The sequence below is a fragment of the Sylvia atricapilla genome, chromosome 6 (genome assembly GCF_009819655.1).
Source record: "Sylvia atricapilla isolate bSylAtr1 chromosome 6, bSylAtr1.pri, whole genome shotgun sequence".
In the NCBI taxonomy this organism is placed as follows: Eukaryota; Metazoa; Chordata; class Aves; order Passeriformes; family Sylviidae; genus Sylvia; species Sylvia atricapilla.
Window position 1 is genome coordinate 19,165,897 of NC_089145.1, and position 14,892 is coordinate 19,180,788.

Here is a 14,892-nt window from a genome sequence, read left to right on the forward strand (position 1 = left end):
GCCAGAGTTTTCTCTCACCTTCAATAACCTCTCCCTTTTCCCCACGTATGAAATATGGCTAATGATATTTTCCTCAATGGAAGATGAAAAGTTGTTAGGGATTTTTGCAGAGCTTATTGTGATCTGCACATGCACATCCTAGCAAAACACACAGTTAAATCACTGGGTACCAGACAGAGCTAATTTTTCAGTTCCTACTTTCCTGACTACATCTTTCTGAGTGCACCTGCACTTGGTGCAGCTTGCACCTGGCTACTTCCCTTGGTTAGCCTTCTGTTGTTTTGCTGGAGTATGAGGCTGTATCTGTAAGCCAAAAATTGCAATTCAGTCTAACAGTGTCACCAAATCAGGAGAGTCTACACAATGCAGATGAAGATAAGTAAAAAGTCAAATGACCCAAAAGACCTCCACAGCAATTCTCTCACTTCTTTTTACCTCTTCAGTCCAACAGAAAGCTCTGCTGTTTCCATCTGTTTCCCTAGAGAAACCCTAAGCTTTTAACCAGTAACCCGGGGCGAATGTTTCCTACTGAAACAGAGGGTTTTAACACTTGCCTCCGGGCCCTTCCTCCCCTAGGGAGAAAGGGTGACAGTGACCTGATTTGGTGAAGTACTGAGCATCTGTGGTTCCCATTGATCATAGTGTCTGGAAATCAATCCTGCTGCATCTGGTCTATGGGGAAACATGAAGACTGCAGGTCAATTCCTCCTCTTTCTTCTTAAGAAAGTGTTGCTCAAATAAAATACCCTTTGTTCATTTACCCTCGGTTACCCTTAATTAAGCAGGACCCAAGGAAACAGAAATCCTGCTCAGAAGAGTTCCTCAAAAGTGTTTCATCCTCTTCTGTGGCTCGCTCAGTTCCCTCTGTAAAAGGCGAGGATTAATGAGTGTGCCCAGCAAACACATTAGGATTCAACGAGTACAGCAGGATCTGCTGTGGTGAAAATTATAATGCTCCTTCCCACAGCAAGAAACGGGCCCTTGTGCTGCCATTGGCTCCCGCCTCAAAAACAACCTGAGACAAAGCTGCTAGAAATCTTCAGAGGGTTTGACAGGGGGCTTGGACCACCTCAAAGAAAGTTTCCCTTTCGTCCTGAAGGGCTTTTGAGTTTTCGATGCCTTTAAGAAAGGAAAGCCAAAGAACTGGTGCAAAGAGATACTTGTATGCACGGCATACTAAACACACTTCTCTGTTTGCAATGGTACAGCCTGAACTCTCTGAACACTGGCGCCAAGGAAGTAGGTTTGGCCAGCAAAGCAGGTGGTCCAGAGACTAAATGGGAGCCATTCAGTGACCCACTCCAAAAGAAGGTTCTCAGGTTTGCTCCCACCCTTCGCTGCACGGAGCACCTTTGCGATCACATCAAATCTGTGCCCTTAAATCTCCAGCGCTTCTAGCAAAAGTTAGGCTGACTCCCCAGACCAACAGTTCAATCATATGTTGATCAAAAGGAGTCTTTTCTCTTCCTGTTCTAAATCTGCGGGAGACCTGGAAAACTCTCAAAAATAATTTACATCATAAACACAAATGCTGGCAAATTCTGCCTCATTTACAAAAAAATAAACCACTTTGGCAGAGTATCAACATCCTTGTTCCGTTCCTGTTCTTGAAAAAAAGGCAGCTTTCAGGGCCACAGTCAGATTTCCTCCAAGGCTTGTTACTAACAGAGAATAAAAAAATTCAGGAGACCTCTGAGTTGTAGCCCACAGAGACCTGTGGGTCGATGGAGAGAGAGGTCCTGAGACGACCTCTGGTAAGAACTCATTATCTTCTGTTTGAGTGCTGCATCTTAGATGTGAGGCTCCTTCAAAGGTCAAGATGACTGAACAGAGGACAAAGACAGTAGAAAGGTTACTGCTATTCAGAAACAGGCTGATATGAGAAGGCAGCTGTCACTTGTCATGACTTGCTGCTTCCTGTTGGTTGCTGGTCACTAGTATTATGAGAAACAGTAATGTTCAGAAAGTTTCAAAAGCTACAAGTACTCTTGTGTGGCATGGTCCACATTTGGACAGCAGACCTGAGAACAGCTGTGAGAAAACACCACTTTCTCCCCTGTTTGGATGGAGCATGTGCCTTGAAGTGACATTACAACGTGGGGACGGCAAAAGCTGTTGGGAGTGCAGGGTACAGAGGAAAGGGCTCTGCAGGGTTGGTTTCCTTCTGGTTTTAGAGCCTGATGTGCCTTTTAGGTCATGACGATTCAATCCAAGTCCCATTAGGAAATATACTATCACCCAATTAAATCTAGTCAGTGTGTTTATTTCCTAATAACACTCCTTTAGCCTACCCTGTGCAATTTATCTTTTTACCAAGTGATCTGGTATCCTTTGGTGGGTTTTCAGCCATAGCCATGCTTCCAGCTATGCCAGTGGATACTACAAACCAGACAGACCCCTGAGCCACGCCATGGTACTTCTTCCTTGCCATGGCCCTCCATCCTCACTACTTTTGCTGGCAGCTCCCACAAGTGTCTCCCGGAGGCTCACCCTGCGTTGGCGAATGCACTGAGCCCCTTGAGCGCTGCCGGGGGCCGGGCCCCATTGTTCTCCCGGAGGTACCCAGACCCTCCGTACAGCTGCCCCCGCCGCGGACAGTGTTAAACGGGACTGATGCTGCCCGCAGATCCACCGCAGGCCCCGCACTCCCCTCCTGGCGCCCATCCCGCGGGATGACCGGGGCCTCTCGGAGCGGCCTCCTGCGGGGCCCCCGGCCGCCACCTACCGCCCGTGCGGCGCCGGTGCCGGCGGGGCCCGCGGGCGGCCGGGGGATGCAGAGCCCGCCGGGCCGGGGATGCAGAGCCCGCCGGGCCGGGAACGCCGTGCCCGGGGCGCCGCCTCAGCACGGCCCGGCAGCGCGGGGGTGCGGGCGGAGCGGTGCTCGCCCTCCCGGCCGGCCCCGGCGCCCGGAGCCGCCAGCACGGCGGCAGCGCCCGGCCGCCCCGCGAGAGGGAGACAGAGGCCGGCGCTCCCTCCGAGCGGCCCCGCCGGGAGCCGTGCCCCGGCAGCTCTGGCACGGGCAGTGGAAGTAGGTAGATTACATCCCGCCATTGCCGAGGTGGCGCGTCTTTGTAATTCTGGGATTTCTCGGCCCTCTGCCGCTGGCAAGGCACCCGGGGCTGGCTGCAAGGTGGCAGCTGTGATGCCGTATACAGGTACCAAAGAGATGGCTCCTCCCGTGCTCTCCCAGCTGTGATGTGTTAGCACATCCACGGCTCCTGGCTAGCATTCCAAGGCTACTTGCTGGCCAGACTCCAGACCCAAAGCCACATCGCTGTGAGCCCGCAGTCCAGCACCCATCATGGTTATGGGCTGCTTTCCAGACATGCAGTTCTTTGCATGCCTGAGCCTACCATCAAGGCCAAAATTGAGATAGCCGTGAGAGCCACAAAAGGGGAGCTCAGGATATGCTAGAATCACAACTATCCTCTTTGTCCCCACTTTGGAGTGGAAGAGGCAACAGCCCTATCTAACTTTCCCACCTTACCTCTCAAGTACCACAGAGCCACGTGAAAGAGATCACAGCCTCAGTGTCATACTACTTCCCTAAAAGAACAAGTAGTAAGAGAAATACTATAAGAAAAAGCTGTCCAAAATTTCAGTACTGCAAAAATGCCCAAATAGAGCTCTGTGGGAAGGTGTATTTTCTCCAATACAAGTGGGAAGAATAAACTGAAATATACTGTAGGCAACCAATATATTCAGGCAGATGGAGGAAAAAATTAGACAAATTAATGACTCTTTCTTGGCTCTGCTTTTAGAGAAAATTCCAGAGAAGCTCTAGCATGGACCTAGAGAAAATGGGACTTAAAAGTGCTCTCAGAAATCACACTGTAAACGGCAAGGGACTCAGCTGATCAACTTCCAAAGCCTCCAGGTTGTGTTAGCTCTGTTGCTGAAACATGTTGACTCTCCACATTCTGCTGTTTGAAGCAATGATTTCATATTATATGCTTTCACCTCCTGAATGGTCATGGGCAGTGTCGTTAAGCAAGTTAAATTGTTGTTTTAAAATCAATGACTAAGAGGATACAAGACTAAGGCATGTAGCACAATGGACAGAACAGGGTAGGGAAAGCAGATCCTGTTTTTATCCCTTCCAATGAAAAACGAACAAGGAGACAGTCAATTAAAATTGAAAGAGAGCTAAACCTTCACTGGTGGGAAATTGGTGAAGGAAATACCGGTCCTAAACACTATACAATTAGCTGATAGAATTCAGCTAATTCTATAGTTTAATAGTTCTATAGTTTAATTTCAATATTCTATTGAAAGAGAGAATTGGGATTCTGGAGCAGGAGCTTTTGTATACTGTCGGGAACACAACCTTTAGATATCGCTACCAGGGCCTGAAACACCCATTGTTGTGACATAATCAGAAGTTGTAAGACAGTGTTTTCTAGAGGTGCCTTGAAGTGTGTTGAACATGTATGTGTTGGCAGAGGAAGGAAACACTGAGATATCCTTGGAGCTGGCAGGGGTTGAAGGAGGAGAGAGGGTAAGCTCTTTGATAAAGCTGTTGCCCTTGTAAATGTTTATGCTTATGCTCTGGGGATGTGATGAAGCGTGTCCAAGAAATGCAGATTACAGGAATTTCCGGAGTCATGGTAGTTTTAAAGTTTTAAAATAAGCCAAACCCAAACAGACATTTTGTAGTGTTTTAACCCACCATGACATAAGTCTCAGTCCAATTCCTCTCAGACAAGCACTGGGAGAGAATTTTTTGTCCTAGTAGTAGATCTGCTTACTGTCTGGTTTTGTGTGCCTTCTTCTGCTTGTGCCCTTTGCAAGAGTCACTGTACAGGAATAGCTGGAAAGGCACAGCATGGCCCTGGCTCTGTCCCACCACTCCCTGTCCCTGACATCCCTCCCTGCCCATGTGGGACACTTACTCATGCAGTCCCCTCCATACCAGCCAGCTCTGCACTCTGCACAGTAGATTCCCTTGATGTAGAAGTCATCAAGTGTCCCTCCCCAGGAGCCATTGCGACAGGACTTGCAGTTCTCGAAGATGGTGCAGCCTAAAAAGAGAGCCACTGTGTTAGATGAAAGCCAAGGTGTATTGTCCTGCAGGAAGAGGAGCAGCCTCTCTGTCTTTTCCACACAAAATGCCAATGACGTTAATGACTGCGGAGGTGCTGACAGCTTTCCCGCTGGGAATATAACCAACCTCCACGCCCTAGGCAGCTCAGACTCTGAGATTTGGAACCAAACTCCCAGTCTGACTTGCCCAAACCTCTAAATCTTATTGCTCTAACTGTAAATGTCTGAATGTGTGTGCTGATGCCACTTGGGCCCAGCCTCAAAGATTCTGATGATTTCTAAACTGGTACTAGCTCCTCCTGCTCTCCTTTCACTTTTCCTTCTTGCTTTTAGGACTTCCAAGTTGTCTCTCCTTTCTTGCTTTGGGGATGCAAATCAACCACCAAAACACCCCTGGTGTGAAGCCAACTACAGTGTCACCCTTCGGCAGCTTCCAAGCCTGCCCAAGGCATCCTGAGGACAACACTGCTAGTAGGAAGTGTTGGGTATTTTTGGCCAGTGATGCTATCTGCTTTGGGGGAACCTTGCCAAGTGTCTTGCTGCTGTCAGCTGAGTGGCAGATGAAATTCAGGATGAAATGCGGGACAATCCCATGCCTCAGGGAGATGTGCTTGCTCGCTGCTGCCCTGCCCATCATCTGCCATGATGCCTTGGCCAAAGATTTAGTGTGAACACAGCACAGCCACAAACATACCTGGGTGGATTAAACAGGAGTCACACTCATTGTCCTCGTTCCTGCAGCAGGGAATGGTGTAGCCCACTCTTTGTTTCTGTCCTGGGCAGATGCACTCGATTTGGTCATATTCACAGCATTCCCGACACATGATATTCCACTCGGCTCCTGGGCAGTTTTCATTGATCACTGTGTACTCTGCAGAGAATGGAGATGAGGACACACAGAAATCATCCATTATCTCATGAGGACTGGCAGGATCTATTATCCAGTATTTTGTCAGATCATGGATGGCATGAGGCTGGCCAAGGTCTTCAGCTCAGAAAAACCCAAACTACGCAGTAAGATGCACCTGAAATGTCAGTATGGTTTGCGTGTCTAAAGAACGCACAGGAGTTTTGCAGTGCCAGCCAGAGGAAGCAAACAGACCGGAGAGAAGGAATATATTCACTTTCTCTGCAAGGCCTTCCCACTTCTGTGGTGAGAAAAGTAGCTTTAGAAAACTACAGAGGATGACATCACATGAGAAAGTTTCTTCAGATTGCAGGACTGATTTAAAGCATCACATATAGTATAGATTATTTAAACTATGATAGCGTGTTTTGGTTGTATTTCTGCTTGTGAGTTTGCTATTCTTGAAAACTAGGGGGCCCACTAGGAAAGGCCACTTTTAAAGTTGGGTTTTAGCTGGTTTCACTCCCTATTTTCACCCAGAAGCATATGTTGTTACATTCGACTACATTGCCAAAAGAAACAAGACTTTTTGTTATTTTTAAAGGTACATTTTGCCTGGCATTTCCAATATGCTAACATCTTTCTATTATTTAGCATAACATCATATGATTTCTAAGCTATGCTGGAAGTACCTTTTTAAGAAACAACCTCAGACTGTGACTCAGGACTGCCACAGTAAGTGCAGATCCTGTCTTTCCCCACCAGTGTGCTGTCTAAATTCTACAAAGAGAGATCTAAGGAGTGCACAGAGCTGTCAGCATGCCTTCTAACCAGCTGACAGCCCTGATGATTGCTTTCATGGAGTTTGATAGTAAAAAGAGAGAGCAGACTAGAAAGATGAGACATGAAGGAAACTTAATGAGACTAGCTCTCTCTTTTTTTTTTTTTCCTTCTAGGCTCCTTTTTTTTTTTTTTTTTTTTTTTTTTTTTTTTTTTTTTTGTTAGGTAACAACCTTTTTCCTTGTGTATTAAACTCTGAGTAACAGCATTGTCTTGTCATGGAAAAAACTCTAAGGTGAAACACTCCATCTATGCCTGTACCTGGTTCCCTTCTCACACAACTTTTTTTTTGTTTCGTTGTCGCTGATACCCTAATTACTGTGCCTGCTGGAGCTCCCTACCACTGAGCCTTGCTGCTCTGTCTCACTTGACTCTCCATGACCTCATGAAGCCTGGTTCCCGGAAGCTTATCTTCTCCCCTAAGGATTTTTACTGACTCCATAAAAAAAGGACCACCAAATTGTTTCTTCTATTTTTTTTTTCCTTTAGCTGGGAAATGAAATGCAGCCCTTTGTGCTCCTTAGAACTGAGCCTCTCCTTTGTGCTTGGTGTACCGACCAGGGAGAATCTGCTGCTGCTCTGAGTTTAGGAATGAGGCTGCTGTTTGTGCTGAAACCTTTCCATCCCGCCTCTCTGCCCCTATAATTCCAAAAAGAAAAAGCTGTTCCTGCCATCCACTAAGGTTCTGTAGTTTTTTATTCCAGTAGTGGAATCTTGCATTGAAATAATCTTAGTTTTCAGCAGTTATAGACCCATTTGCCTGTAGATCTTGACATGCTTTACAAAGTTCTCTTTAAGATGGGAAAATGAAGCACAAGGGAGGTGAAGTGACTTTGCTCAAGGTCCCAGGGAAAAACAATACTAGAGTTGGGAATTAAAATCATGCCTTCTAATTTCCAGAATGGCAGTCAATCAACCTGGCCAAGCTGGGGCTTCTTAACCTATGGCTGTTATTCCCTTTTAATTAAGCCTTTTATCTATGAATTGTATCTGATTCAGATTCCAGAGAAAATTAATTACACACATCTAATTATCGCCATAGAACTGACACTCAGTTTGATACATCTCACCATACAAGACAGACAATAGCTGTGTCTCTGGTGTATGGGGTGAGGGTTTCACTCTTTCCTGAAGCAGCAGTCTACAAAGTCTGACTAATAAATAACTACCCAACACTCAGAGCTTTTGTAAAGCGTCCTTCAAATTCTCATTTTTTCTAACTCAAGATAGAAATCTAATTTATCTCAAGATTGCTAAGGCGTATTAATAAAGTGGGTATATTATCCAAGACAATTTTTTGTCTGTAAAATGATCCAAATATTCACAGGCAGAGTTACACTGGGGTGACAAAGGAATGTCTCCATCCCTGCAGGAACTCAAATCCTGCAAGATAAGGCTGTGAGCACCACAACTTTCAAGTTAGCACCAAGAGATGAGCTGGACCATGTGACATCCAGAGATCCCTTTTAACCTAAATTACTCTATTCTTCCCTAAAATATTACACATGCATTTGTATGTAGATAGAGAGTGTGAATATGTGCATATGCATATTTATTTTTATATGTAGAGCTTATGTACACAACAGACCCAAAAAGCAGAGTCCATGCTTATTCTTGGTGGATCAAATGTGTGTATAATTTGACCTTGAGGTAATATTTAGTGTTAAGAAGGGAGCAGCAGATCTTGGCCCTTAAAAAATTGTAAAAATATACCTGCTGCCACCTAGAAATGCTGTTTTTTCACTTCTTTTGTCTCAGCTTAGACAATGAAAATAAACTCTCTTTTGATTTACTGACAATTTAATTCCCTTTCAGGTTCTCAGTTTCTGCAGTTTGAACAATTTATGTTGCCTTGACAAGGAAATATGTGGATTTGAGATTTTTTTTTAAGTGGCCCTTCTAGGATTTTCTTCACAGAAATCATGGAATCTATTATTTTGACATTCTGTACAATCTATTCTTTAAGGAAATATGATTGAAGAGTTTATGCATCCCTTTAATAATAGCAGGATCCCTTTTGTTTTATCTCTGGGCTACCAAAAGAAAGGCAAACAAAACCTTTGCCCCAGAAGTTTAAGAGGGATATGCAGAGAGTCACTTATGTGTGTAATCAATGTTTGTTTGTGTGGCTGAGCTCAGCCTGGGCTCCAGGGAGGCAGAGGCATAACCCTGCTCCCCCTTGTGTGTTTGGGGATGGGCAACCATTGGCAGCTCCCACACACACGCTTGGCCATTATTACCCAAAAACAGAAGAGAACGAGGCAGAGAAAAGTGGGGGAAGATTTATTGACTGAGTAAAATGCTGAAAGCGAGGCCTCGGCCAGCTGTGGCAGAGATAATTGTGGGGTGTTTTGTGAGCTTTACTTTGATAATCTTCCAAAGCAGGCAGTCTGGCTTGCAGGCAGTGACTATGTCTTTGATTTTGGGACAAGCCGGAAGAAGCTGCTTGACAACCCATGCAAAATATTTAGCTGCAATGAACAAACAAGACTCCGGACAGGCAAATAAACAGTGGATTAATTTATGAGATTTTAATGATGGAAGAAAAGCCCATTAAACCCAGGCATAAACAGCTCACATGGAAGCAGCTCAAGACCATGGAAACCAAGCAAGAAATATCTGTGTTGGGAAAGCACGCAAACATCCAGGGCATGTGCTGGAGGGAAGACCTTGGCTCAGGAGCCTGGCAGAGCCCAACACAACACTTCACCTGATGCTTTGGGTCCAGCTTGAGCAGGATTGTGAGGTGGGAGATCAACATTTTCCGGTTCACATGGCAGTACATTCATGCATGCTGCCTACATCTGCGGCAAGACCTCCTAGTCCCTACAGCCTGTCAGATCCTAGAGGCTGTCAGTGATGGATCTTGTAGGACACCGTTTGGAGGCGATGCTCCCAGACAATGTCCTCCTTGTTGGCAGTGTCAGTCCAACAACAATTCACCTCAGCGATGGTGCTGCCTCCCCTCATCCCCAGAGCTCAGATCAGGCTTAAAGCTTTGGGGATTCAGGAACAGATTCACAAGCACATTGTTATTTCAGGGGTGGGCCAGGCCACTGATCATGGTAAAATGTCAGCTTCAGCTGACTAATCTTGTGCCATAGTGAATTTGTATATCATAGATACCTCGCTAAATGGAAAGGATTTCTGCTCTGAAGATCTGAGAGCTGGGAAAACTGTGTAGCTAAGAACTAAGATGAATTGAAGCAAGCCCAATTATACCAATTATTTCTTGTGTCTTCCACTTCTTTGGAAGAACGAGGTTTTTTTTATGGTACCATCACTCTAAGCTGATATAAGCCCATGCTGCTGCTGAGATGGGACATTTTTCTCCCTTCTCTCCCTGACTTCCCATTCCCATCCCTGTATTTGTGTATTTGTGCTGACAGTAGCTACTATGTGGAGGAATTGGACAACTGATTGAGCAAAAAAAACCAGTTTGCCATATCTGTCCTTGGAGGGATATTCCTATGCTACAAGTCCATTCTCTTATCCTGCAAAAGTTTTCCTTCCGTGCCTCAATTTATCCATCAGTACGTTGATAAACACTACTTGAGCTCAAAGAAATATTACTTCAAATTGCTTTGAAAAGTGCTGTTTGCAGTAATAGTGCAGTGTAAGACCAGATGCAAACAGATAGATACATCTCTAGGATTTGAGTCCATAGAGGATGACTTTTTTGAAGTCATTATTTAACTGGCTCATGTTCCACAGATGAGAACATGCCCGTTTGTATTTGATTTCATCTTAATTTTTCAACATGCTGCTCAACAACTACTGTGCCCCACTGAAGAAACAAGTAGTTGAATTCGAAGGAGCAATTTCTTAAAGCTGTTAGTAGGGAATGTTTGGCCATGTAATCATTCTGAAAGGATTCTCTAATCTGAAAGGATTCTTTAACTTCTCAATAAAGAAAAGACAACTTAAACAGAAATGAAACCTAGTAGCAGCTTACACTTTCCTTAGGTCTGTCTCATTTTTCTGCTCCTTTCTTACTCGGCTATACTGCCTTTTGACAGATATGCAAGCTGGGCCTCACCCCACAGCGATCAGGTGTGTGAACATTGACAACAGGAAATGCTCTCAGTGCAACACTGGCTGAAACTGTGGCTCCATTGTGATGAACAGTAAAATTCTCCTTTTGATTTCAGTGAGGCCGAGAGGAAGATACCTTGGAAGGGAAGAGGGATGTTCCCTTCAAGAGACTTTTACTGGGGCTCTTGGAAAATTATGTACCCCAAACCCTTAATAATAAAGGAAACTTCAAGTCTTTATTGTTAACCTTTTTGTCTAAGATAAACTACTGTGCAAATTATGTCTATTTGTCTATTTGATGTGTTAAGAGGATAAAAGGGATAGTGCTGTCTCTAAGACCACTTGCTTCTCTTTAGAAAATATGTACCTATTACTCTTTTCAGCAGCTGGGCTAATTAAAAGAGGAGCTAAAATACATCCCTGTTTTAGTTTTACTCAGTGTGCTTATTTTATGGTCACAGACCTTTGCTGAATAATTAGACTGCTGCTTCTACAGAGTCAGATAGCATCCTTTTCTGCCAGTAGTGTATGCTTTCCCACAGTGGCAAGTGGGGAGAGGCAAAAGAAAGGACTTCTATTTTTAAAAAAATCAAAAACAGTGGGAGAACACAGGAGGAAATCTACAATACTAAGTGGAATCTGTCCACTTAATAAATGCACACTAATTTGACTAGTTTTTTTATTTAATACTCCTCTCCTTTAGTTTCTTCTCAGTATTAATGACCTGGCATTTGTGATCTTATTATTGGCACTGTGGCTTTGTGGCTTCATTTGAGAAAAGCTGTGGCAGGAAGAAATAGCCAGGTTAAGGCTCTTCAGAGGTTGCCACATTACCCTTCAGGCTTTGATTCTTTCTGGGACAGAAGATCTTGTTCTGGGCAGAAGAATTATACAAGTATGATCAGGAGGAGAATTTGTTTTCTCTGTGGGGCAAGACAAGGAACAGAAACAGGTCATGAATGTAGAACTTTTGAGTACGTGACAGCATTGATGATGATAGACTTCTGCAATAGGGGAGAATGTTTGGAAATCTGTGGAGAAGAAGCAGCTGCAGTATTGAAATTCATGACCACATAGCATGAGAATGTGCTCATGTCCTAAACATAGAGAATTGGTGCTGGACCTGTCTTGAGGACTTGCCTCTCCTAATGGTGTGAGACCTGCAACACACTGACAACTTAACTCGCAGTTAATGTTTCCCAGGTACAAATAGTCCACACAGACAGCAGCAACCCTCCTCAATTTTTAGTCCTTACAGCTAATACTACTGCTGTGTAGTCCAGCCCTAACCAAGGACTGAAGATGCCCTCAGTCTGCCAGGCCTCTGTCCCCAGTGATTGCTTGCTTCCCTGCCCTGTGGCCTTCTTTGCAGCTTGCCCCTCACCGTGTCCCTGTTCTTGCAGGAGGGAGAGGGGCATCCACATGCCCAAAGAAGGTCCTGCTGCTGATATCTGCATTGTCTTGTGGTGGTTTGGGCTCCTTCAAGGCTGGTGGAGATAAAAATCCTGGGCGTTGGAAGGCTTGCAGGCACTCCTGGGAGCTACTTGAAGAGGCCTCAGGGTCATAAGTGAGTAACCCCATGCTTTTTTTCCAAAATAAAAGGCAACTCTTTCCCTTTGTCCATGCTAGGAACCTAAACATGTGAACTGAAGTAACCCATTTGCTAAGATTGAATGCATCTGGATGTGTCTGAGTGCATCTGGCCTTCACTTCTCTAGACAGAGGCTGGAGGGGGAAGGGAGGAGAGGTTAGGAAGGGTTTAGATAGGCAGAAACACACAAAAACACACATATATTTTTAAGGAAATATGAGTCACTTGCCGTCCAAGTTTATTCCAAAAAATAAATTCCCAGACCGCCCTGACTCCTGCCCCCAGCTCTCGAGGCAGGCCCTGTGCAACTGGGTGTGATAAATATGGATAAAAATTGGATACATCTGTGGGGAGGAGACAAAACGCTATTTTCCAACCTGCCCTGACATGTTAAGGCCACTGCACTTCTGAGTCGCTCCTGCTGTCTCTGAGAGCCCCTCCTGCTGTGGCTGGAGGGGAGCTCCTGTCCCCCTCATGCTGCCAGCTGTGCGCCAAGCGAGTGCCACCAGCTGCTCCACCGCCAGGGCAGGGCAGGGGAGGCATGGCAAGGAAGGGCAGGGGGCAAGGGGGACATCCATGTGTCCCTCCGGCTCTCCTCACACTGTTCCTGGGGTGTGGAGTGGCTGTTGGGGGAACCAGCACCCTCCCTCCAGAGCTCACAGCCCTGGTGTCCCACTGTTGTCCCATTGTTGGCCTTCCTCCTGCCTCCCCTTGTCACTGCTGCCAAAGGGACTCAGCGCTAGATTACTCTGCGGATCAGATTCTTGCCATGAGAGAGATGTCCTGCCCCTGCAGCAGGAGGGATTTATGCCCACCCGGCTGCCTGACAGCCACAGCCTTTGCCCAGGGATACTCTGCCACTAATTCTGTGCCGCTCCAGCACATGGCACGAGCCTGAGGAACAGGCCCCTGCAGGGACAAGACAGTGCATGCGGCACAGAAGTGGGGAGAAGCTCTCTGTGCTTGTGACCTGGGGGAAGCTTTGGCAGGAGGCCAACCTCCCAGGATGGCTGCAGGTGCTGGAGGCCAGACTGGTGGGCAGGTGACCCTGTGTCCTGAGGGGTCAGCAGGGGAGAGCACTGCAGAGGCAGACCCTCTGCTGCAGCCCCTGCTGTGGGGGCCTCTGAAGCACCATCCTTGACACCAAATCTTTACAGTCATTGAGATCTGAGTGCCTGCAGATCTGACAGCTGCCCTGGTAAGAGGAGTCAGCAGTGCCGAAATATGCAGCAGCTTCGAGGGTGGGTGACTTGAGGGCACCTCACCTCCCAGTCCTTAGGGCTGCAGCTCCCAAGGAAGCAGCCCGTGGTGCTGACAGCTGGCTGCTGCAAGCAGGTCTGGACACCTCCAGGTGTAAACAGCCCAGGTTCGTGGCCATAACTACAGCAAATTTGCACTCAACAGTAAATGCTTTTTGCTCAACCTTATCAAGATAATGCATGCTGGTTCAGCAGAAACTGGGACGGGGCTTGAGTATAAAAAAGATCGTTCTGCTTTAACAAGGCTTCCCCTTCAAAAGAATAATATTGGCAGAACTAAATCCCAGATTGGAAACAATGTGTGGGTTTTGTTTTCTTTTTTTCCTTCACTTTTTTCTCCCTTGCCTTCATTCTTGGTATTGGGGCTGGAGAGGAAAATCTCTGTCTTGCCAAACTAAACAAATTACACTTTACAATTCAGAAACTTAAATGCCTCTTTTTATCATCATTTCCGCAGCACTGAGTGTTGAGAAAATAAAAGGAGTCATAAGCAAAGTGATTGCATACCTTTTTCCTAATGGCCATTGGCAAACAAATTCAGGCAGTTGTTTCTCTTTAAGGCTATTAAGTTTGCCTGAAAATCATTCCTGGGTAAACCTACACACACACACACTCCATGCTGACAAGGAAAAAAATATACATAAAGCAGAGCCCCTTCTTTCTATTACTGCTGTCCCTGCAGATCTCCCCGATTCCCATGACAGCGCATGAGATCAAACCCCTGTGACCACACTGAAGGAAAGGGACTCATTCGACCATGCCGGGAACACACACGCTCTCTTACAGTACCTCTTGGCAAGCAGGAGATGAGCAGGAGCTGGAGAAGAGTGAGTCCTACAAGTGTCCAGGGTGCTCGCTCCATGCTGCCCAGGCCAGTGCAGCGGTGTGACTGCTCGGGAAGGGAAAGCAGGCAAACAGCTTTTACTGGGACCTCACCAGCTTCAGGCTGCGAGGGATCTCGGATTTCAGACCTCAGCACGCTCCCATCCTCACCAGAGGGGAACTACCTTCAAGAGACTTCTCAGGCGTCCAGAAGCACACGTCACCCCAAACCTCTCCAACTGCTGCCTTAACCCTTTCTGGACTCTGGCAACAGATCCCTTTTGTGATGGCTTTATTGGCTCAGCGCTCAGAAGAGAGGGAGCAGCTTTCCTTATGTAAAGAAAGATGTTTTAAAGCGGAGAGAAAGAGAAATGCAGATCTGTCTCTATATGAGCCATCCCGTTTGCTGCGGTGAGCTGAAGTTACAGACATCTCCAGAAGGAGGCACTTTGTCC

At 46.2% G+C, this 14,892-nt stretch overlaps 1 protein-coding gene across 3 annotated transcripts in view; it reads right to left on the reverse strand.

Moving 5' to 3' along the window:
• Positions 1 to 14,550, reverse strand: part of PAMR1 (peptidase domain containing associated with muscle regeneration 1) — a 55,928-nt gene extending 41,378 nt beyond the window's left edge. For all 3 annotated transcript variants that reach the window (XM_066321036.1, XM_066321035.1, XM_066321037.1), the window contains exons 1-3: positions 14,405 to 14,550; positions 5,738 to 5,914; positions 4,893 to 5,021 (exon numbers count right to left, since the gene is read on the reverse strand). In XM_066321036.1, coding sequence (XP_066177133.1) covers positions 4,893 to 5,021; positions 5,738 to 5,914; positions 14,405 to 14,477 — 379 coding nt within the window. In that variant the 5' untranslated portion in view covers positions 14,478 to 14,550. The remainder of the gene's footprint in view (positions 1 to 4,892; positions 5,022 to 5,737; positions 5,915 to 14,404) is intronic.
• Positions 14,551 to 14,892: the final 342 nt, after the last annotated feature.